Below are 20,884 nucleotides of genomic sequence, written 5' to 3' on the forward strand. Positions count from 1 at the left end.
ACATGTTGTTTGTAAACAAGTACTTATCAACGAGTTCCAACACCATAACTCAATATAGAATCGTTATGACATAAATTCATAGGTTAATCAACTTTCCTAACTGTACGATAAGTTCCTTACTGCCATTACGCACCGATAAGAACACATTTCATCACCAGTTAAAAAATGGAGCCGCTTTGTCTAATATTGTTTGCGTCGTTTGTTATGTTATTATCTCTTACCTATCAGAATCAGACATTACATCACCCACAACCACCAAACCGAGCCTCCCGATCAAATGATTACACAAGATTAAAATGCATTTCGTGATTGCAAAACGATTTTTATTTCCATCGCTTGTGAAACAAGATCACAATGAGAACATGCTGGGACACATCGTGCCACTAGACATTGACTGTATTTTCACTAGCAGGTGCAGGACGCACCACCAGATGGCACTAATGATTCTCAACAGTCCCTTCAGGTCGCATCCGATCCGTTTCATCAGATTGATATACTCCTTGCGCAGCGCCATTTTGCTGCTGTATTGTATGCTCTTCCGGCGGGGCTCGTTCGATAATTGCTTCGACAGGGGAGGGGGCACGTTCGTTTTCGTTCGTAGGCACGTTCGTTCGGCGCGGGTGGGTGTGTTCGCAGGGGTGTGTGCGTGTGTCTGTGTCTGGGTGGGGGTACGTTGACCCCGCGGGTCCGTGCACTTGCTTCCTTTTTCCTCTCAACCGGGGCAGCTGGGGGGTGGCGCCGGAAGGATGTCCCGTCGATCGCTTGTGGACGGCAGCCGTGAACAACAGTTCGCGTTAATGGGTAGTTCGCGATTCGGGATCTGACCGGTGTTCCGCACGACAAAGCAGGAATAAACAAAACACATTAAGGGTTAAATGTCACATATCACACTTTAGCTACTCAAGACACTTGCACCGACGACGTCTGATGCAACACAAAACCAATCGATATGGGCTCCATCTTTTCGCAACCAACATCGCATCTCGGGCGACTCGATCGCAGCAGACAGGAATGAACACGTTTTACGGACGTCAGCGACGAACGATGCTTACCTCTTTGTCCATGTTATTCTGCGAACGGCTTAATGGCAACTGATGCCGCTGGTACTTGGAGCCCACCGAGCCGCGGTCTCGCGGAATGGTGTACTCAATGGTAGTGGTGAGATGTGACCGGCTTACAGTGCTGAACCTGCGCAAAGTGGTGTATCATATTAAATTTGATAAATGAAATTACCAACAGCAAACTTGATAATGTTTATATTGGCTTGATATTACACAAATTATTTAAAAGCTCAAGGAAAGCTAAATCTAGATAAATGTAAACTCGGTTTGTTAAAGCTTCCGCGCACCTATGTTGAGAGTATAGGTTGTATGATTAAGTATGCAATTTATGTTCTGCGATACTGAAATTTTCATCTTTTTCAACTTACATTCTATCTTTAAAATTGTTTGGATCTTCGAATAATTTTTCTACTGTTAAATATTTTATGATTATGCTATGTACGAAAAAGCATTCTTTGACACCGTGAAGGTACACTCATGCATTTAAAAATAATTCATTCGCCGTACACTGTTTCAACAGTGGCGTATTATTAATCGATAATCCTATTTTTGAGACTGTTTTTCTTCTTATACTTCTAATGGTGACAAATTTTTGCACAACACTGTCGCGGGCTCGACCAGTTGTAGACAAAGACGTGGCTCGGATGACTCACGATTAACCCTTTCATGACCATAAGCTATTCAGGACTAAAATTGGCAATACAATACAATATTTTGGCTATTTGGGTTTACACCCCAATAATATAAGATAATATCACCAGAAAAACCTAGCAGTCTGTGTAGGGTTTTTTTTATAATTTCATGGGAAATATTTTCCCTATGGACCTTAAAAGTAAATAAACGACGAGCATAGTTATGATATCGGAATTTCTTTTATTTGCTTTCCAATACAAATTACATATTAAAAATTCTCAATTAAAAAAATCATAGCTATTTCTGTAAAAAAATAATAAATTCATCAAGTCTAATAAACTTTGCAAATATTGTTGGTTGAACGCACGAATGGTTTGGTTTTGGAGCAATTAATGTTGATAGTTCTTTTTTATTTATTCGTTTTTAAATGTAAAGACATTTGCCGTCTTTGACATAATGTTTTCTTTGATGTTTCGTTTCAAAATTCTCGTTTTGACAATAGTTGAACAAACAGTAACGAGTTTTGTAGATGGGAAAAATATTTCCCTTGGTCGTGAAAGGGTTAAACAAACGTGTTAAATCTGCAATGTGTGCGTGCCTTCTTGAGACATGTACTTCACCGTGGACACTTCGCCGACAGCGCTTATCTTGCGCGACAGAATGTCTCTCAGGTTTTTGTCTTTTCTCCTTTTTTCCACTCTTATCTAGCAATGGTTTAATTATATCACAACCTTCCACATTCGATTAAAACGTAATTTAACGCGATGGACAACATAACTCCCAATGGATCCTTTATTAACACCCATACGCTCTCTTTATAATCCCGTTAGAAGTGTTTGTAACCGCCATAGGCATCATCCGAGCCACGGTAAGAATAGGATAAGAAGAGATGGTCAACACCACCACCCTTGGGCCGGCGGTCGCCAATGGCAAGCTTAGCGGAAAAGAAATTTAGGTCACGCGATATTCACCATGATTCACGGTGCTTTTTTCTTCGTGTTGACATCATTTCTCCAACGGCCTTGAACAAGTTTTTTGACACGGTACTTGTGCTTTTTCCGGACACCCGGTACGGTAAAAGCCAACTGTGGGATGTAGATTATTTTTAAAACATTCGTCAAGACGGCCCCGGGAGCAGTGTTTGTTGTCTGATTAGCAACTAGATGCTCGGCTAAATTCCAATAAGCCAACACACCATGTTCTAGGCCAGCATGATTTATCGCAGCCATTGCCGCTGGTGTGCCAGCTATTGATACCATTAATTTGTGTAAGGTTCACAATTACTCATGCTCTGCTCGTGTGTCATAAATTACCGCACCGAGTAGCGAACTGTTCTCTCCGATAGCGACTGTCTTCGGTGGAGCTTCGTGCCATCAGTGGAGCTTCCGCTTCCGAGGCATGAAATTAATAATGGTTTTGACACATAATATGCGCTCATGGTAGGGTGGTGGTAGTGGTGGTGGGTGGTGGTGGTGGCTGGGGCTGAGATTCGCAATTAGTTGGCTCTTGTGTGCAAAATGTGTTGAAATGTGTAGATCCAGCCCTTACTGCACACAATTCTGTACGGCAATTTTGCCAGACGAAACGTGAGCTATCAGTTGATTGGTACGGTGAGGTACATAAGGTGTGTCTACTGTGTCTTCTTCCCTTCGATCCGTAGCGTACCGTTTTCATAATGGTTACAAGTGGGAATGCTCTGACGGCATCAGTTCGGTCGATATCCGCTAGGTTACGCTAGGAGTGATTTTAATTGGTAGGAATGTCCAACACTAGGAACGAGAAATCAGCATTTTCATGTTTCAATACTCAGCATTCAAATAATGCTATGAGCTTATGAGAATTAGTTTGTGTTCAGCTGTTTTCCGGTTTCCTTTCTTCGCTGCTTTTCACCTCACCATTCGATTGGTCAAACAATATTATTCACTCGATGGCGTTCAAAAGACACGCGACTGAAGCGAGAGGAATACAGATCGGTCGCCGCCGATAAGATTAAAGATGGCGTACGTGGGAACAGCAAAGTGGCCTGTTCAAAGGAATCGCCCAACGGACGGGCATGGCACGATAAAACCGACAAACCCCTCCCGGAGAATCGATACGGACGGAGGCAATCGAACGAAAACGATTAAATCGTTAAATAAGGCGAAAAATGAAATCCTTAGCCCTTTCCACACTCGACTCCGGGGGGAGGAGGGGTTGGTACCGATGAAAGGTGGGCTGATGCTTGTTCATCGTCGGGTCCAAGCGTCAGGCAAGCGTGTTTCTTTCTATTATTTTTAACCACCGTTTGGGCAGGCTTTTCCTCTGCTACTTGTGTGTGTGTTTGTGCGCGCGCGCGTCAAACCAAACCGATCCTTCTCGGGCTGATGGTGTACGCGTTGTCCGCGTTAAGAGCAGACACGCAGTGTAGGGAAGGGAAGCGGTAGAATCGGGAGACCTTTTAAGAGACGGATGATGCGGTCGAGTGGGAACACGGCTCGAGAGGCTTTGGTGGAAACAGTAAAATACGAAGCGTCCGCCGGCCGGTGAGCTGGACTCGAGAGGCAATCAATTGTCGGACATGGGCCATTGATTTGTTCATAAATTAATGAGATCGAATTTTTGACCGTGCTTTTTTTGTGAAGCGAGAAGCATAAAACATGCGCTGTTGTAGCGGAAGTAAATTCCAGTGTTTTGTTTTAGACGCTTCCGTAAGCCGTGGAAGATTTACAATGTGCACCATTTCGAGGTTGTGCTATCCAAAAAGAAACTTAATGTTGGCACGTTCGGTGGGGTCTGTACAAGAAAATTAATTGTACGATAAAATGTTCTTTCGAGAATTTCGGAGAATGATTTTCGGATTCGTTCCTGAGCCGTGAAAAATAAATAGCATCAAGGAATACTTTCTTTCCAGAAAATGTGTTTATTGTTCATAGTTTCACACTCACATTTCGTGAACGCAACTGAGTATCTAAACTAAACTTAATAGACCAACAGGAAGGAATTCCTTTTATTTCCCAGTATAACAACTTATTGGTGTCTGAATCGAATTGATTCACATCAATCGATTTCAAACATTATGGGCCACTTTATGTGTTTTACAAGCACCATGTTTTAACTTTAACAGCACTGAAAGAGTAATAAATATATATGTAAAACATAATCACCATGCTTTTGTTGGAGCCGCAGGGGAAGTCCAATACCGAGAGCGTTAATTTTCTCGAATTAATTTGTTAAAACACTTATTCGACGGACGGACACTGTTTATGAACACGAGCGAAACGTAGCGCGAATGTAACTTTTTCCGAACCCGATGGACTTTGCGATGACCGGACAATTTAGAAACACTTAAGATGTTTGCCACTTATACGGTATGGAATGGTGGTAGCCATCGGTCCCTACCAGGGTAAGGGGACTCCCATTTTCCACGAGCGCAAGCTTTATGGTACAACTTCTTTGATGGACTGAGATTCGCACCGACCATCGGGTTCATTATTTATAGTCAAATTTCTTATGATTCTACACGGTTTTATTATTAGTGTTTGTGAAATGTTGCGTGACGTCCAATTATGTTCTGATTGGTTACTCTTTTTTGATGATTCGGCATTCTGTGACAACATCAGTGCATTTAACCGTGTAACGCAGGAGAGGTTGGATTTGCATGCATCAGGTGTCATATGCGACTCGACCTGCTTTTGAACGTCTGTCTACTCTGTGCAATAAGTGTTTTTTAATACCATTGTTGTGGACATGCCGAGCTATCCGAGGTTTCAGGTATAGTTTGAGGTGGAGTTTTGCAGCGTTGACGGAATCGATCGGATGGTAAAAATATGCTTTTTGTCTCAGTTATGAGGTTGCGTGAGTGGGTAAAGTTTCGTTTTGATTTTGGAAACAATATCAGGCTTGCACACATTACAAAAAGGCGTTCTAATTTAATTTTTACTATCCAATATTACGCTGGTGGTTCGTTTTGACGATGCTGGTGTTTCATGGGCCAAACTTAATGAATATATTCAGTTTTGAAATAAAAAACACTTGAAAACCGTAACCCCAACACTTTTCCCAATCAGAAAATGCAATTCAAACTACTTAATTATTTTGCAACTAGGACAAAACAATTTGTCATGTTTAATGCCATTGAAAATGCATGAATAAAATACCGGAACTTGAGTCGACAGTTACATGAAATCGAAGTTCCCTATTTATTCTAATAAGCCTAAGAATATTTTTTACACACTTTATAGTTTCTATGGTATTTACACAACATTTTCTAGCGTAGTAGAATCAACTATATTCGAGTGGTTTTCGCTTACCGAACCCAATCTCATATCCAAACAATGCCATTCCGGGTGGTGTATCAAATTTATCATTCTGCCACGCTAGCTTCTTCAAACACTCCCATCAACTCCCGCTCGGGAGCGCACTTCTTCGAACTATTTCTCAGTGCTTGTCGCGTCTTGCGCGGCAACTCCCCGAGCCGGTGTTCCGATGCGTCGCTCCATCAAACGTTTGTTGTTTTGCGGTTGTTTGCATTTTCCCAGAGTTCTCTGAAAAGGCGTCTTTGGCCAGCGGAGCGCGTCCGGTTTCGTGCTATTTTGTGTACATAAAACCCGTTACCCTCCACCGCTCCCCGGAGTGTGACTGATAAATTACCGATCGTTTACCACTCGAGGCACTGTTTGCATGCTGTAATCGGTTAGTTTTGGCCGGGGAACTCCCGACCGTATGGCTATGGAAAGTGGTTGGCCAAAAATCAAAATAAAAATCGAAATCAAAGATTTATCGAGTGAGAGAAAAGAGTCCCCGTTGCTTTGGTAGAAAACGGAAACAAGTCTCGCCAGGACGACGTCTCGATTGTGTTTGGTGGTGACGCTTCAGTGGCCTGCTAGTTGTGTTAGTGTCTGTTCGGTGGTTTGTTGGTCGAAGCTTCGTCTCGATTTTCCCGTTGATGCAGCTTTGATGTTTTGCAATTCGGATAGCCACGCCATGCTGACCGGAAGCCATCTTGGCACCGGAAACTTTCGACAGCTGGATGGGAACTGGACGACGGTTCCGGTTCGAGGGGCGATAAGGGAGGCACTGCACGGTGTGGTGGGGGAGCATTGAACGTCATGCAACCATTAGGAACGTCAGCTGCACAAGAATTATTCGACAGCAGAAGGACGCTTCGTTTCGTTTGCATCCGTCGTGGATTGAATAAAGGTTTGAAGAATTATGTTTTTTACGCTTTGGGATTTAAATCCTTTTTGTTTTCGTTGGATATTTGGATAATGGTTATCAGTCGAACTGCACTGGGAATATTGATAGATGTTTTCCTTTTGCAGTAAGCTGCAAGGAATTTTTATTGTATTGTATTTTTTAAGATTCAGGAAACTGTGGTATCCTTTTGTGTTACTTCTGCATTTATTTCAGATACCCTTTTACTAACTTTTCTTCTCTTCTTTCTTCAATATTTTATTGAAGTTTAAGAATTACAGCCTATCCATTTTGTTCCAGAATAAAACGGGATCATTTTTCCCGATTCACCCTTTTATCGGTTCGCCAGTTCCTTCTCGGTTCAACTCGATGTTAATTTATGCTTGCTTTTCTCGCTCTCTTCCACTTTCCCAACAGCCGACAAGGAGTACCTGCGGTTCCAGGGGAACGAATCGACGAGCGACTACTTCAAGCTGGTTCTACGCGATCCCAACAGCAACAATCTGCTCGTGGGCGCAAGGTAAGCGATATATGCCCTCTTCCCACCGGCCGCATTAATATATTCACTTTCACCCGGCGCGATCTTTCCTCCCGGGGTTGTCAGTTTCTCGCGTTAGTGTGTAACGGGTTCTAGCGTTCTTACTCCCAGGCCGAAAGCGGAGACCAACGCCCAGCATGTGGGCGCTAGTGGGCCGAGGGTTTCGATGGGGATTTTCAATTTATTGCTCGAAACGGGTTGAATTTCATGGCGCGCGTTAATAGTTCCCTCGCAGGGTGTTTTATTAGTTCGAACATCTTTAGTGCTATTTAGATAAATCATACCGCTCCAGCGAAGGAACCGTACCAAAAAGCCAAATTTATGACTATTTAAACTGATTCAGCTATCTTAAATGAAGCTCAGTTTAATGAGTCCAGTTTTTATGAACATTTCGTCCCGCCGCTGGCTTGGTATCCTATAAAATTGAATTGAAAATATAACTAAACTCTTGACTTCGTGTTAGCGTCCTTTGTGAAACATGTGCGCTGATTTCGAGTCAATGCTGTTTGAAACGCATGCACCGTGCAAAATGTGTTCCTCCTGTGTGTTTGCAGATGAAAAAATTGCTGATTGAGTTCTTGCTTCCCGCGGTTTTATTTTAGTTTGAGCTGATTGCTCGGCTCGTGTTGAAAAACTTTTTCCCTCCTAATGCAATTGGCTTCCCTGTTCAACTATGTTTGCACACTCGATTGGCTCTTGGGTGAGGAAGTAATGAAATGAAGCAAAAATGTGTTTCAAATTCTCACGTTCAATTTTACTGATTTTGATTGCCTAACGATTTTATGTACTCCACTTGGCGCAATGCGTTTTAAAGGGGTATTTTTTTTATTAATTCTTCATTCTTGTACTCAAATAATAATGCTGTTTAAAATTTAAAAGAAAATAAGGAAGTAATAGATATTTAATGGCTTCACTAAAAACCGAATTTTATGGATTTAATGTTGCTCTACAACGTCCTAATGGCTGTATACTCCCTTAAAACATGAATTTATCTGAGCTAAAACTTTCTAATGCAGTTTAGTTGCTACTTCTCACAATACCTTCATTTCTATCTAGACATATTTGAGTTGTTAAACTTCAATAGCGGTAATAAATTCAATGAAAAATCATTTCATTTCTATGTTTTTTCCATCTCACTGGTACTTCAGCACTCCACTTTCTGTCCAAGAAAATTGACATCTTTTGCTGCACAACCCGTGCCGGTAGTGCCCTGTTCGAGCTTGAGTTGCATTATTTAAGTGCATTTACTCGTGTGCAGCATGATGCGTCCATCTTGCATCGGTGTGCTGCGACACCGAGCTGCTGCGGTCTTATCGGAAAGTTTTCCCATGCTTGGAAACGAACGGCAAGATCGGTAAGCCACGTTCCCCGGCACACTGTGTTGCAAAACGCACTATGCATAACTAATGCCGAGTCCGACGGGTGCCACCGGCAGCAGAAGTGGTAGGACCTCCGATTCGCACCATTAACTATTTTATTCTGCCGCTCAGATTCGGAAGGTCCCGAACGGAATCTCAACTCCATCGGGAGCTGAAGGCGAGAACTCCTTCGTCGTCTTCCTGTTGCCAGACGCACGGCTTGCCAATCACGCTTTACCACGTACACGTGCGCATACTTGCGCTCACCGACACACACACACAAACACACATACGCGCCTACCCACCAATGTGCTGTTGAGATTGGTAGTGAACGCATGAATGCATGCATTTCGGTGCACTTTTGCGACTCGCATTCGCATGATGTGTCAGAAACGGAGAATAATCGCAATGCAATCGGAATGCTTAAGTCCCCTCGGGGGTGACAGGGAGGGGGGGGATGGTGAGCTTTGGCACAACGAGTCGAGTTCTGCTCGAGCGTTGCGCTGGCACTGGCAGCTGCAAATCCCAGCTCATCAAAACCAGCCCGAACCGTGCGGATTCCCTAGTGGTCGGATCAGAGCGACTTTCGGGCTGCTTTCTAGTTTCCCCCTCCCGCTCCATTTGTCGGAAACTATCCGCCTGGATCCCCCGTACCCCCCCGGTCGGACGTCACACACGGCTCAAAGACGGGCTCACGGACACGATTGCACAATTGAAATCATCACCATGCCATCGAGTCCCGATGCAGACCGGGTGGACTTTGGTTCGCTAAGATGGCAGAATTAAAATGAAATTCCTTTGAGGCCGGCTCTCGGGAGTGTGTTGAGAAAATTGACAGCAGGCCTTTCCCTGTGAGTGCGGGCGAATGTGCGGTTGCCTGTTTTAGGCATCTTGAAACAGATCGAGATGGGGAGTCTGTAGGAATGCTTAATTGTGAAAGGTGTTCTCGTCTTCCTGCGATCGTCCTGGCCGTGCCTTACCGATTGGGAACTGCTTAATTTCCTGGACAAAGGGCAACAATGCTCGCCAGTGCCGCTTTGATGAGGGAGTTCGGTTTTGGGAGACGTTTTCGGATTAAATTTCATCCAAAACCCGAACGATTTTCCCATCATTCCTTTGCCAGGAGGCAGCTTCATTCTGATCCTTTTTGGTTTGGTCAAATTAAACTCACTCGTCGCTCACGGTGACCGGAAGGGGGTTTTCATTGTCCCGTAGGATGGCAGTGTTGGATCGCTTAGTTAGCTTAGTTTGTGGAACGGTGTTTGAGACGGCTGGACAACGGAAGCACAATGTCTCCAATGCCAGATGACGCTACAATCGTCAGGTTTCGTTTACCTGGTCCAATAATTTTTCTTCGTCGGCTGTCACTTCATTTGTATTACTCTAGGGAAGGTTGAGAAATATGTAGGAACAAATGTTCGAGACCCATCAAGTCATATGCCTTCATTTTAAACCGTTTGATTTGGTAAACAACAACATAAAGTAGTGTTCATTCATTTAAAACTTATTTAGAAGCATGTCTATAAGTTGGAAAGCCCGTAAAGTACAATTTTGATATGTTCATTGATGTTTAATGAAATACTTATTTATTCAACACGCGATTAAACACACGCTGTGTTTCATTTATATTTTTGCTTTGCTCATTTCTATATAGATCGATTTATATCGTTCAAAGTTTTTTTTCGATCAGAACATCATATTCCAAATGCAAAAATACCGTGAAATGGATAAGAATAGAGCTAAATGCTTCAAATAAAGTGACGTTTTACATAAGCTTAAGTTTGTATAATGTATAAAACTCGGTTTTTCATCATTTACCATTTTGAAATAAAACAAAATGGTATTTCAAAAGTCAATCAACGGTCATCTATCGTCACATATAAAAAAAAACTCCTTGCAGCAGGCGCACTCTGTTATTGAATCCGGTTACTAAAAAAAACCTTTCCTCATCATCAATCCATATTTTAGCCAGAATGTTCGTTGGCTTTGTTCGATAAGTATCAATTACAGTGTCAGCAGCTTTTTGAAAAACGGCACCCTAGGATACCTCAACCTAGGCGGATGTTGACCATTAAAATAGCAAAACCCTTCGAAGCAGCAAGCCTCGATATCTTCAGCGATCGAAATATTGATTGCCACATCTTAAAAAAAGAAAAAAAAAAGAAAACCGAGTGAGTGGAACCGATCGAACAACGCTATACGCCACTGTTTAACCAGAAAGAAAAAATGAACGGCAAAAAGGAACACGTAAGCGAGAAGCCTCTGGTGCTGATCACCCAGCAGTCGGAGAAATATTTACTCTTTTCCGGCTTCTTATTCCTCGACAAACGACTTTCAAGGGAGATAATTGATCCGGTTTCCCGTAGATGAACAAGCACAAAAGCTGCAACGCTAACCGAGCTCCACGAACGGGAATGTTTGAGGGGTACAAAAAAGAAAGAAACGAGAAAATGATCGGGAGAGCGAAAAAATACCTATGTGCCTACATAAATATTCAAGAGCGCAACATATGTTCAGCGTGGTAAAAATCTTTACCCTGTTTATGTGTTTGGCATGAGAGAGAGGCTGATGTTGCACCTTTACTCACACAAACGAGCTTTCCGTGCACCAACACAATCCTGACCAAAGCGCGGTTAGAGAAGAAGAAAAGACGGAGCAGAACCCTGTTACGTGGTGCGGAAAGTATAGAGCCACAAGCGAAACGCGTTGCCCCCGATCAAATATGCATAACATCGCGGAACATTAACAATGTAGCAGCAAAAGCATCGCAAAATGCACTTATAAACTTCCACATCCAAACAGTCGCTTAATAGAGTTCATTAAAAAGTTAGGTAAAGATAAAATAAACAGACAAGAGATATCTTAGAAACACCTAGAGCTGGGGAAAAAATATTAACGGATTTCTTATCAAGCTGAAGTGGCTTAAATTACACATAAACAATAATTTACGAGTATCGCCAGCAGATATGCACAACGCTTTCGAAAACAGCCTTATCAAGGACAACGTATAATAGGTGATTATGGCATACTTATTCTTTCTTCTTATGTCTCGAATGCTTCCTTTATACCCAAACGCCATTATTCTTAGCTAGTTAAAATTAATTCGAGCAGAGGTGAAACGCATCGGAAACAAAAACTGTTGAAAGCGGAATGGAACAAAAAATTCAAGGTTCGTCGCTTTCAGGTAAATTGAAGTCTTTCGTCTTTAAGAACTCTTTTATGCTCTCTTTTCTCTGCTGGAACTCGGGACCCATGATCTGCGGGTGCACTTGTGTTAGTGTTATGCCACGAACACTCCACTTTTTCTCGTTTTCTCGTCCGCCGTAGGTACGATCGGCGATGCCTGCCACGGAATGTGAAGTTAAAAACCAGTTTTTAAAGATTGTCTGTCTGGAATAAAAAAAAAACTAGGTGGTCGAGAGAGAACGGGGTTCCGCAGAAGAGCAGAGAGCAACATGTTGCCTTGTGAACATTGTGTAACTCTGTGGATCAGTTTCAGTCAGTCCTTGCGTTGAAAGCATGCGGTTTACATGCATTCGCTCTCAGTCGAACAGTTTGAACCAACAAACTACGTGTATCGGGTAAAATATGTTCGAATTTAGTGCGTCACTATTTCGGCGATCACCATTTAAAGTGGCAACGAGAAAAAAGAAATGTTCAATCCAGTTAAGCGACAAGAAAAATTGATAAAGTTTGTTTCACAAAAACAGTGTGAATTAGCGAAGAGAAAGTTCCACCACCAACACCAACGAAGCGAGGTGAAACCTGAGCTCGAATACAGCAAGATGGAAAAGTGCCCTTATGTCTTGTCGTGATGCGAAAAACAGTGCTGAAAATAACAAAAAGTGGTGGAAACGTTATAATAATTTTCAATCGAATATGTTGAGCGCGAATCGGTAGGCGATTCACCCCGTTGAGTGCCGGTTCAGGGCAGTTGCTGCGCGATCAGCATTCGAGCACGAACCGGGATCGTGGGGGTTTGGCGGGGTGAGGTTGCGCGGTGTTGTATGTGTGTTGAGTGTGTGCGTGAGTGAGCGCGCGGGCTCGGCGTTCACCCAAACCGTTAACAAGATGCGTTCCTCCCCGACGGTGCTCACGGTGTTGTTCGGCACCATATTTGGAGTATTCGGTGCCTCGTTAAGTAAATCGCTACTCAATCAAGCACCCGACGAGTGTCGGTGGGCTGACTACGGCGATGAAGATCTGACGCTCGTCTGTCGCCTGAGGACTATCAATAGTGAGCTGGAGAACACAAACTTTAGTGTGCTGCATCCGGAGAACACCGTCCGGCTGCGGTTGCACTGCAACGATGGGTTGTTCTTCCAGAGCAGTCTCAACCACGGCAGCTTCAAGCAACTCGCGAAGCTGCGCTCGCTCACGATCGAGTACTGTAAAATAGCTAACCTGAGCGAGGGTTCCTTCCGTGGGCTCAAAGGGCTTACGAATCTGACCCTGCGGACGCACAACACCGACTGGTCGTCGATCAGCCTGAACGTTGCGCCGCTGGTATTTAACAGCGAGCTCGCCAACCTCCAGCGGCTGGATCTCAGCGAGAACAATATGTGGAGCATACCGGACGGAATGATATGTCCACTGCCGAAGCTGGACTACCTCAACCTAACGCAGAACCGTTTGCGTGACCTATCCGCGTTCCACTTCAGCGCCTCGCTGAGCACGCGGCTCTCGAAGCAGTGCGGCAGCACCATTGCCACGCTCGACCTTTCGCACAACACCATCGACAACTTGCCGCCGGCCATTTTTTCCGGCCTCCGCCAGCTCACCGACTTGCGGCTGCAGAGTAACGGGCTCAACTTCATCGCCGACCGCGCTCTGGAAGGGCTGGTTTCGCTGGCCCGGCTGGACATTTCGCTGAACCGGCTCACCAACCTGCCCCCGGAGCTGTTCTCCGAAGCGAAGCACATCAAGGAGATCTACCTGCAGAACAACAGCTTGAACGTGCTGGCCCCTGGCATATTCACCGATCTGCAGCAGCTACTGCTGCTGGATCTGTCCGGTAACGAGCTTACCTCGGAGTGGATCAATTCGGCCACCTTCCGCGGGCTCACCAGGCTGATCGTGCTCGACCTGTCGGGCAATAAGATTTCCAAAATGGAGTCGACGATCTTTCGCGACCTGAAGGCGCTGCAGGCGCTGCGGCTGCAGAATAATTTCATCGAGAGCATTGCCGAGCACACGTTTGCCGAGCTGGGTGCATTGCATTCGCTCGTGCTGTCAAACAACCGGCTGTCCACCATCGAGCACTACACGTTCGGTGGCCTGCATAACCTCGCGCTGCTCTCGCTGGACTACAACCGAATCTCGCGCATCGACCGGAAGGCGCTGCGTAACCAGAGCAAGCTGCAAGAGCTGCACATCAACGGGAACAAGCTGCTCGAGGTGCCCTACGCCCTGTACGATGTGCCACTGCTGCGGACGCTCGATCTGGGCGAGAACCACATCGCGAGCATCGATAACGCGAGCTTCCACGATATGGCGCACCTTTACGGGCTGCGGCTGACGGAGAACAACATCGAAGTAATACGACGCGGGACGTTCGACGCGATGCAGTCGCTGCATATTTTGAATCTTTCGCAGAACCGGTTGAAAACGATCGAGCAGTCGTGCTTTGACAACAACACCAAACTGCAGGCGATCCGGCTCGACGGCAACTACCTCACCGAGATCGCGGGCCTCTTCACGAAGCTCCACAACCTGCTCTGGCTCAACATCAGCGATAACCATCTCGAGGTATTCGATTACGCGCTCATTCCCACGGGCCTCCAGTGGCTGGACGTGCACGCCAACAAGATTGCGGAGCTCGGCAACTACTTCGAGATCGAATCGCAACTGTCGCTGAGCACGATCGACGCGAGCTCGAATCAGCTCACCGAGATCACCGGAAGTGCGATCCCGAACAGCGTGGAGCTGCTGTACCTCAACGACAACCTCATCTCGAAGGTGCAGTCGTACACGTTCTTCAAGAAACCCAACCTGACGCGGGTGGATCTGTTCGGCAACAAGATAACGACGCTCGATCCGAACGCGCTGCGAATATCGGCCGTGCCGGACGAGCGCCCCCTGCCGGAGTTCTACATCGGCGGCAATCCCTACCAGTGCGATTGCAATCTCAACTGGTTGCAGAAAAGTAACGCCGATTCGCGAACCCAGCCGCGGCTGATGGATCTGGATAGCATCTACTGCAAGCTGCTGTACAACCGGGGTCGCACCTACGTACCGCTCGTCGAAGCCATGGCAAACCAGTTCCTGTGCAAGTACGAAACGCACTGCCTCGCGCTGTGTCACTGTTGCGACTTTTACGCGTGCGACTGCAAGATGGAGTGTCCGGAGCGCTGCACCTGCTACCACGACCAGAGCTGGGACTCGAACGTGGTCGACTGCTCGCGGGCCGGGTACGATGGCCGGCTGCCGGATCAGATGCCGATGGACTCGACGCAAATCTACCTGGATGGAAACGGCTTCCAGTCGCTGGCCAGCCACGCCTTCTTGGGTCGGAAGCGGCTGAAGATCCTTTTCCTGAACGGCTCGCGCGTTGAAACGATCAGCAATCGTACGTTTTTCGGGCTGAAGGAGCTGGAAATTCTGCAGCTCGACCACAATCGCATCGATAAGCTGAACGGCTTCGAGTTCGTAGGGCTGGAAAATCTCAAAGAGCTGTTCCTGCAGTACAATCGGATATCGGTGATCGCCAACAACACCTTCGATCAGCTGCACGGTATGCGCGTCCTTCGGTTGGACCATAACCGTATTGTAGAGTTTAACATCTGGCACCTACCGAAGCAGCTCAACGAAATGCGTCTGGCAGCTAACTCGTGGTCCTGTGAGTGTGAGTTCGTGGAGCGATTCCGGGAGTTCCTGAAGACGTACGACTTTGTGCGCGATCGGTACAAGATCAGATGTTCCATCGCTTCGAATCGGTTGCCTTCGAATGGGACTATCAGTGCTAGTGATACTACCGTCGACTCGTATGGCGAAAATGCACCCGAAGGGGCGGTGGAAGGTTTCACTATCATTTACAACAACAGTTCATCGGTTTGCACCGGCGTGGTGCAGCTTGAAAATGTTATCAATGGAAACTTGACCTCAAAGAAAACGGTCCTCACACCACAGCCGGTCGAAGGTTACATTCCGCTCGTGGTTGCAACGTTGTGTGCCTTCTCCGTCGTGATTGTGCTAACGTTAGTGATTTTCGTGTTTCGGCAGGAGGTACGCGTGTGGTTTCACTCCAAATTCGGCGTACGCCTGTTTTATAACACTGCCGACCTGGACAAGAACGAGCGTGATAGACTATTCGATGCGTTTATCTCCTACAGCTCGAAGGACGAGTCGTTCGTAGCGGAAGAACTCGCGCCAGTGCTTGAAAATGGAGACCCATCGTATAAACTCTGCCTGCACTATCGAGACTTTCCGGTTGGGGCGTATATTGCGGACAATATCCTGCAAGCAGTTGAGTCCTCGCGACGCACGATCATGGTGCTGTCGGAGAACTTCATCAAATCGGAGTGGTGTCGGTTCGAGTTCAAATCAGCGCACCATCAGGTACTGCGCGACAGACGGCGCCGTCTGATAGTGATCCTGTTAGGCGAGGTGCCCCAGAAGGATCTCGATCCCGACATTCGGTTGTATCTCAAAACGAACACCTACCTTCAGTGGGGCGACAAGCTGTTTTGGGAGAAGCTACGGTTCGCCCTGCCAGATGCGCTCAACAATCAGAGGCGGCAGCATCAGCAAAACATTGCCCTCACCCACTCGAACATACGCAACAGCTACCAACAGACCCGCGCTGCTCCGTCCAACCGGACGAACAACCAGTTGAACGTGCAGCAACAGCTTCAACACGAGGGACGGCCGCAACCGAGATCCCCCGACAGCCATTCTAGTGCAGCTCAGCAGCAGCAGCTACAGCCTCTTCCTGGGCTGGTGATTGGTGTGCAACCACAACAGCTACAAAGTAACCAGCAGCAATCGCAACTACGTAATTCTAGTTCATCCGATTCATCCCCAAGAACAGTTGGTACTCATATCTAACAGTTGTTTCTTCTACTGTGAATATCGTGAAATTATTAGAAGTGCACGAAGATCCTACAGTGATGATTGCCCCTCTCTTAGAACAAGTAGAGCAAATAAAAACAAGTGACAGTTTGAACGGCTTTTGTAAGCGATAGGAGCGAACGCAACATCATAGCATTGTTTCGGGCTTGTTTTAACTGATTTATTTGAAATCGAGTCTTGTTCGCACTGAACTGAATTGTGATATTTACGTGTTTAAGTTAGTTCCTAGCATAGCCCGCTCCTAGCGCAGATTGAATTGATTGCAATGTATTCATGAATCGAAACAGTGTAGATTTAAACTGTGTTTGCACAAACGGTATACTATATTGCAAATTAAAACATTGGAGTTTTACAATAACGTTAAATGACATTGCATTTTTAAATAACATTTTCAATGTATTGAGGATTAGTTAAATGAAAAGTTACGCCAGTTCTTACAAACTATGACAAACGGTACTAGTGAAAACAAATTTTAGCTTGGAAACAGAATTAAACTAAACCTTTATCTACTACATAATGTTGGTTTTACATCTCATATGTTTGATATCTTGCAGAAGCAACCAATTAATAGCTAGCACTACGGCAGCAATACAAAAAAAAGTAAATTAATTTTGAGAAGATTTTGGATTAATGTGATACTTTTCTATGAGTTAATTGCGCATGGAAAATTTTTCACTCTTACTTATTCAATCCTTTATCACTTTGTAAAAATAGCTTGAACCACTGGCAATAGCAGTTAGCAAGGTAACTTGATCCACGATTGTCTTATCGTCGATTAAAAATTATAAAAAGCAATGCAAGCAATATTATTGACATACATTTTACGACCAAAACGACCAAATTGGCCTTACTAATTAGTGGTGCTTTGTTGATACCACTAGATCCAACCATAGATATGGTCGATGGACTGTGAATCAATGCGTGTGTAGATAATAATGTTAACATGACGAAAAGAGTTAAACAGAAAGACAATTAGAGAAAAACAAGAATTCAGAGACATATCATTCTATAGAGAGTGCACAAACAAGTTATACATACAGTATGTTAAAACCCTAGCAACTAGAATGACCGTTGTTTCAGCGGACATGCACATCCTTTAAAAAAGTATACATACATAATTGTTGTATCTTTCAATCGAAACTCAAATTGCGTATCTTGCTGCAACATCTGCTGTTTGAAATAGTTAATGAAAGATAATGGCCTTTAATTTGATCATCATAAATTTCAATGATGAAAAGCATATTTACATTCCTCGTAAAACTATTGAAATTACTTCATTTTTCAATTAGCATTATATAACTGTTTGATCAAACGGATAAATGTGCAAAACGAGGTTCAATCGTGTCCTTTCACAAGTGTGAGCTTTGCGTGACAGATTATTTATACTATTTTGAAAACAATTCCCAGATGTATAAATCCTATAGAATTGTTGGACGGCCAAGCCGTATTGTATAATCCTAACGTAATCCTTAAATACTTATTGAGCGTATGCATCTCCTCCTAGCTCCACGTAGGTTTAACATAATCCCGAGTTTAATCGCTTTCTATACAATTTTGAAAACCGTGCTCCTGGAATTTCATTTGCAGTTTTTCATTATTTTAAAATTTAGCTAAAAAACTAACACAACAGGTGACATCTAAAACTCTCTTCGTCCAACTCTAATAGAGATTTCCATATGCAGGTAGCATCAGGGCAATGGTCATTGAAAAGTGCAGCGATGGTAACGTAAAACAGGAATAGATAAGAATATTATGTAAGAAATGGAGCTTAATTTCTTCTAACTACAATCTGCATCATTCAAAGGGAAAAAATGGTGCAGTAAACTCTAGAACATTCAATTGTCTCGAAAAAATTGATTGTTTCCGAAGTGTAAATTTAAAAATCAACTAGTCAAAAATGCAAAATTGTGAATATAATCACCCTGAAAAATACTTCTGTTTCATCGAACAATTATACATATTCCTTAATTAGAAGTATTTGAGTTTCTTACAAAGTAATTTTGAATAATCAGTTTGAAACGATTCCATCGTTTTTTTTTTCACTTCACCTCATCAATTGTCGCAGAATATATTTCCGCAATTGACATAAAAATGCACATTCTGTTTTTAGAAAATATTTCATGTTCTTGAGATCGTGAAATTAAAATATTTTTGTTTTAAATCCAACAAACTGTGCTCCCTTCAATCTTACGCAAACGCACAGTGTTTTCATCATGGGATCCGTTCGTGAAGATTCACTGAGCTATCACATATTCTGTGTGAGTAGTTTGTAAATACGTAAAAAATGCACTCTGATAAAGGCATTTAATTGAGATTAAAATGAATAAAAACAAATAAGAAACCCTGTAAATGATTGTCGAAAAATTGAGCAGTACTTGGATGTGTTAATATTACAAGCAATTTTAGAATATAGACCTGAACTTTTGAAACGAAAAACTTTTTTAGATGCTGTATTGTTGATATACTTCATGTCCGAAACACCGAGGAGGATGAGAAGCAATAGAAGAATAATCTCAACTAGCTAAATAAATTAAATTTTCCCAAAATTCTTTTCACGTACATCAATAATCCGAAAGAATTAAAAAGCGCATCGCACATCGTGTGTGAATAAGTGTGATAGCTACATCTTTTGGGTTTATCATACGTCAAATGGCGCTGGAACTGTGTAGTTTAGATTGGTCAGATGATGTTCTTTGGCCGATAGTTGGTTTACTTTTATTTCTTACAATTGCAATGATTTAAGGGAATTTCGGGAAATATGCGTCAGATATGAAAAAAAACAATGTTTACCGCATACAATCTATGTGAAAGATGTTATAAAATTTACTTTTCCCGTAATCAAACAGAACTTTTTGGCTTAGTTCTTCTCCGGTAAAAAAATTAGAGGTACATTTTGCTCCACCGGGGCATAGCACCCAACGTTTTCTTATTTTAGACTCCCTTTCAACATGGCACCACATTTTTTCCAACGTGACACATAAATTGAAACTGGTGTGGAGGACGAACATCAGATTCAGATGTGAACCAAACGGTCTCTTTGGAACCGTTTCAAGCTACTGGTGCGTTGGCAAGATGTTTCTTTCCAAAAGTGTCCCATCCCGCCGGGCGGTGTCCGACAGCAAGAAACCCTCACCGCGGGTAGGACTATAATAGAAAGACTCGACCCACCAGTGCTGCAACATCAGGCGACGTTATCAAAGTTGACAATAAATAAATATAACCCTGCTGCATCGCTGGAAGCGTGACCAAACGTGTCAGTGGAAAAACACCCGGCTCCAGCCGCAGTTAGTGAAGACTTGGATGCCCTATATTTCATCCCGTTTCTTTCGGCCAATAGTACCTATGTAGAAACGCGTTGTTTAAACGTCATTTTGTTAGATTTTCTTCTACCGGCCATAACCGGCCTTCTTGGTCGGAAAATGTACAACGGTTTCCGTCTTTGTCGGGCCCGGCGAATATCTTTTGCGATGATGGATATTACAGACCTGCCTTTGGGGGAGTGGCACCACCCGCAAACAATACATACTGTCGTTTTATTCTATCAGCTTGCGAGAATAGCAAGAGAGAAAGCAGATTATTGCTGCACAACGACATTGTGACAGGTGTGACTCTCTTTACTGCAGCGAGTGTTACAATACTATTGGTTGAAATATTAATTTAAACTCTGCATCAGATTTTTATTTCCCATTCGTGGAATCGTCTGTAATCTTTGTGTCTTTTAATATTTTCCAAAAGGCAAAAGTAAGTGACTAAAACGGAGCATCTTAGAGACTACTGGTGTGACAGCTACGTTTTTGCGCGTCGACGCTGTCCAAACTCGCTGGCTAACATCTTTACGCTACTATTAACCCTTTTTTCGACCCCGCCAGAGCATCTCCGTGATCGATGGTGACGAATTAGTTCTAACGTGCTATCAATTTGCCGGGAATTTCAATTTAAGCACGAACGTACTTAGGAGCGACATCATTTAGAACATTTATCAAGCGCCCGGCTCAGAGCCAGCTCAGCAGTTATTCCGAATCCGACGGAGCGGAGTGAAACTGGCGACCGGG

At 44.0% G+C, this 20,884-nt stretch overlaps 2 protein-coding genes across 5 annotated transcripts in view; both read left to right on the plus strand.

The window, feature by feature from the left end:
* LOC131265717 (semaphorin-1A) overlaps window positions 1-20,884 on the plus strand; it is a 190,569-nt gene that overhangs the window by 125,043 nt on the left and 44,642 nt on the right. For 3 of the 4 annotated variants that reach the window (XR_009178295.1, XR_009178296.1, XM_058268020.1), the window contains exon 3: window positions 7,284-7,386. The exons of the other annotated variant lie outside the window; for it this stretch is intronic. Coding sequence is in view for 1 of the 3 variants with exons in the window: in XM_058268020.1 (XP_058124003.1) it covers window positions 7,284-7,386 (103 nt within the window). In the remaining 2 variants the exon portion in view is untranslated. The remainder of the gene's footprint in view (window positions 1-7,283; window positions 7,387-20,884) is intronic. 4 annotated transcript variants of the gene reach the window in all.
* On the plus strand, window positions 12,834-16,808 carry LOC131265716 (toll-like receptor Tollo). The gene has a single exon (XM_058268019.1). The coding sequence runs from the start codon at window positions 12,834-12,836 to the stop codon at window positions 16,806-16,808; it is 3,975 nt and encodes a 1,324-aa protein (XP_058124002.1).

Source organism: Anopheles coustani, chromosome 2 (genome assembly GCF_943734705.1).
Source record: "Anopheles coustani chromosome 2, idAnoCousDA_361_x.2, whole genome shotgun sequence".
In the NCBI taxonomy this organism is placed as follows: domain Eukaryota; kingdom Metazoa; phylum Arthropoda; class Insecta; order Diptera; family Culicidae; genus Anopheles; species Anopheles coustani.

What these genes read in the sequence shown, in the direction of transcription:
- LOC131265716 (XM_058268019.1), top strand. Translation starts at nt 12,834, where the DNA reads ATGCGTTCCTCCCCGACGGTGCTCACGGTGTTGTTCGGCACCATATTT.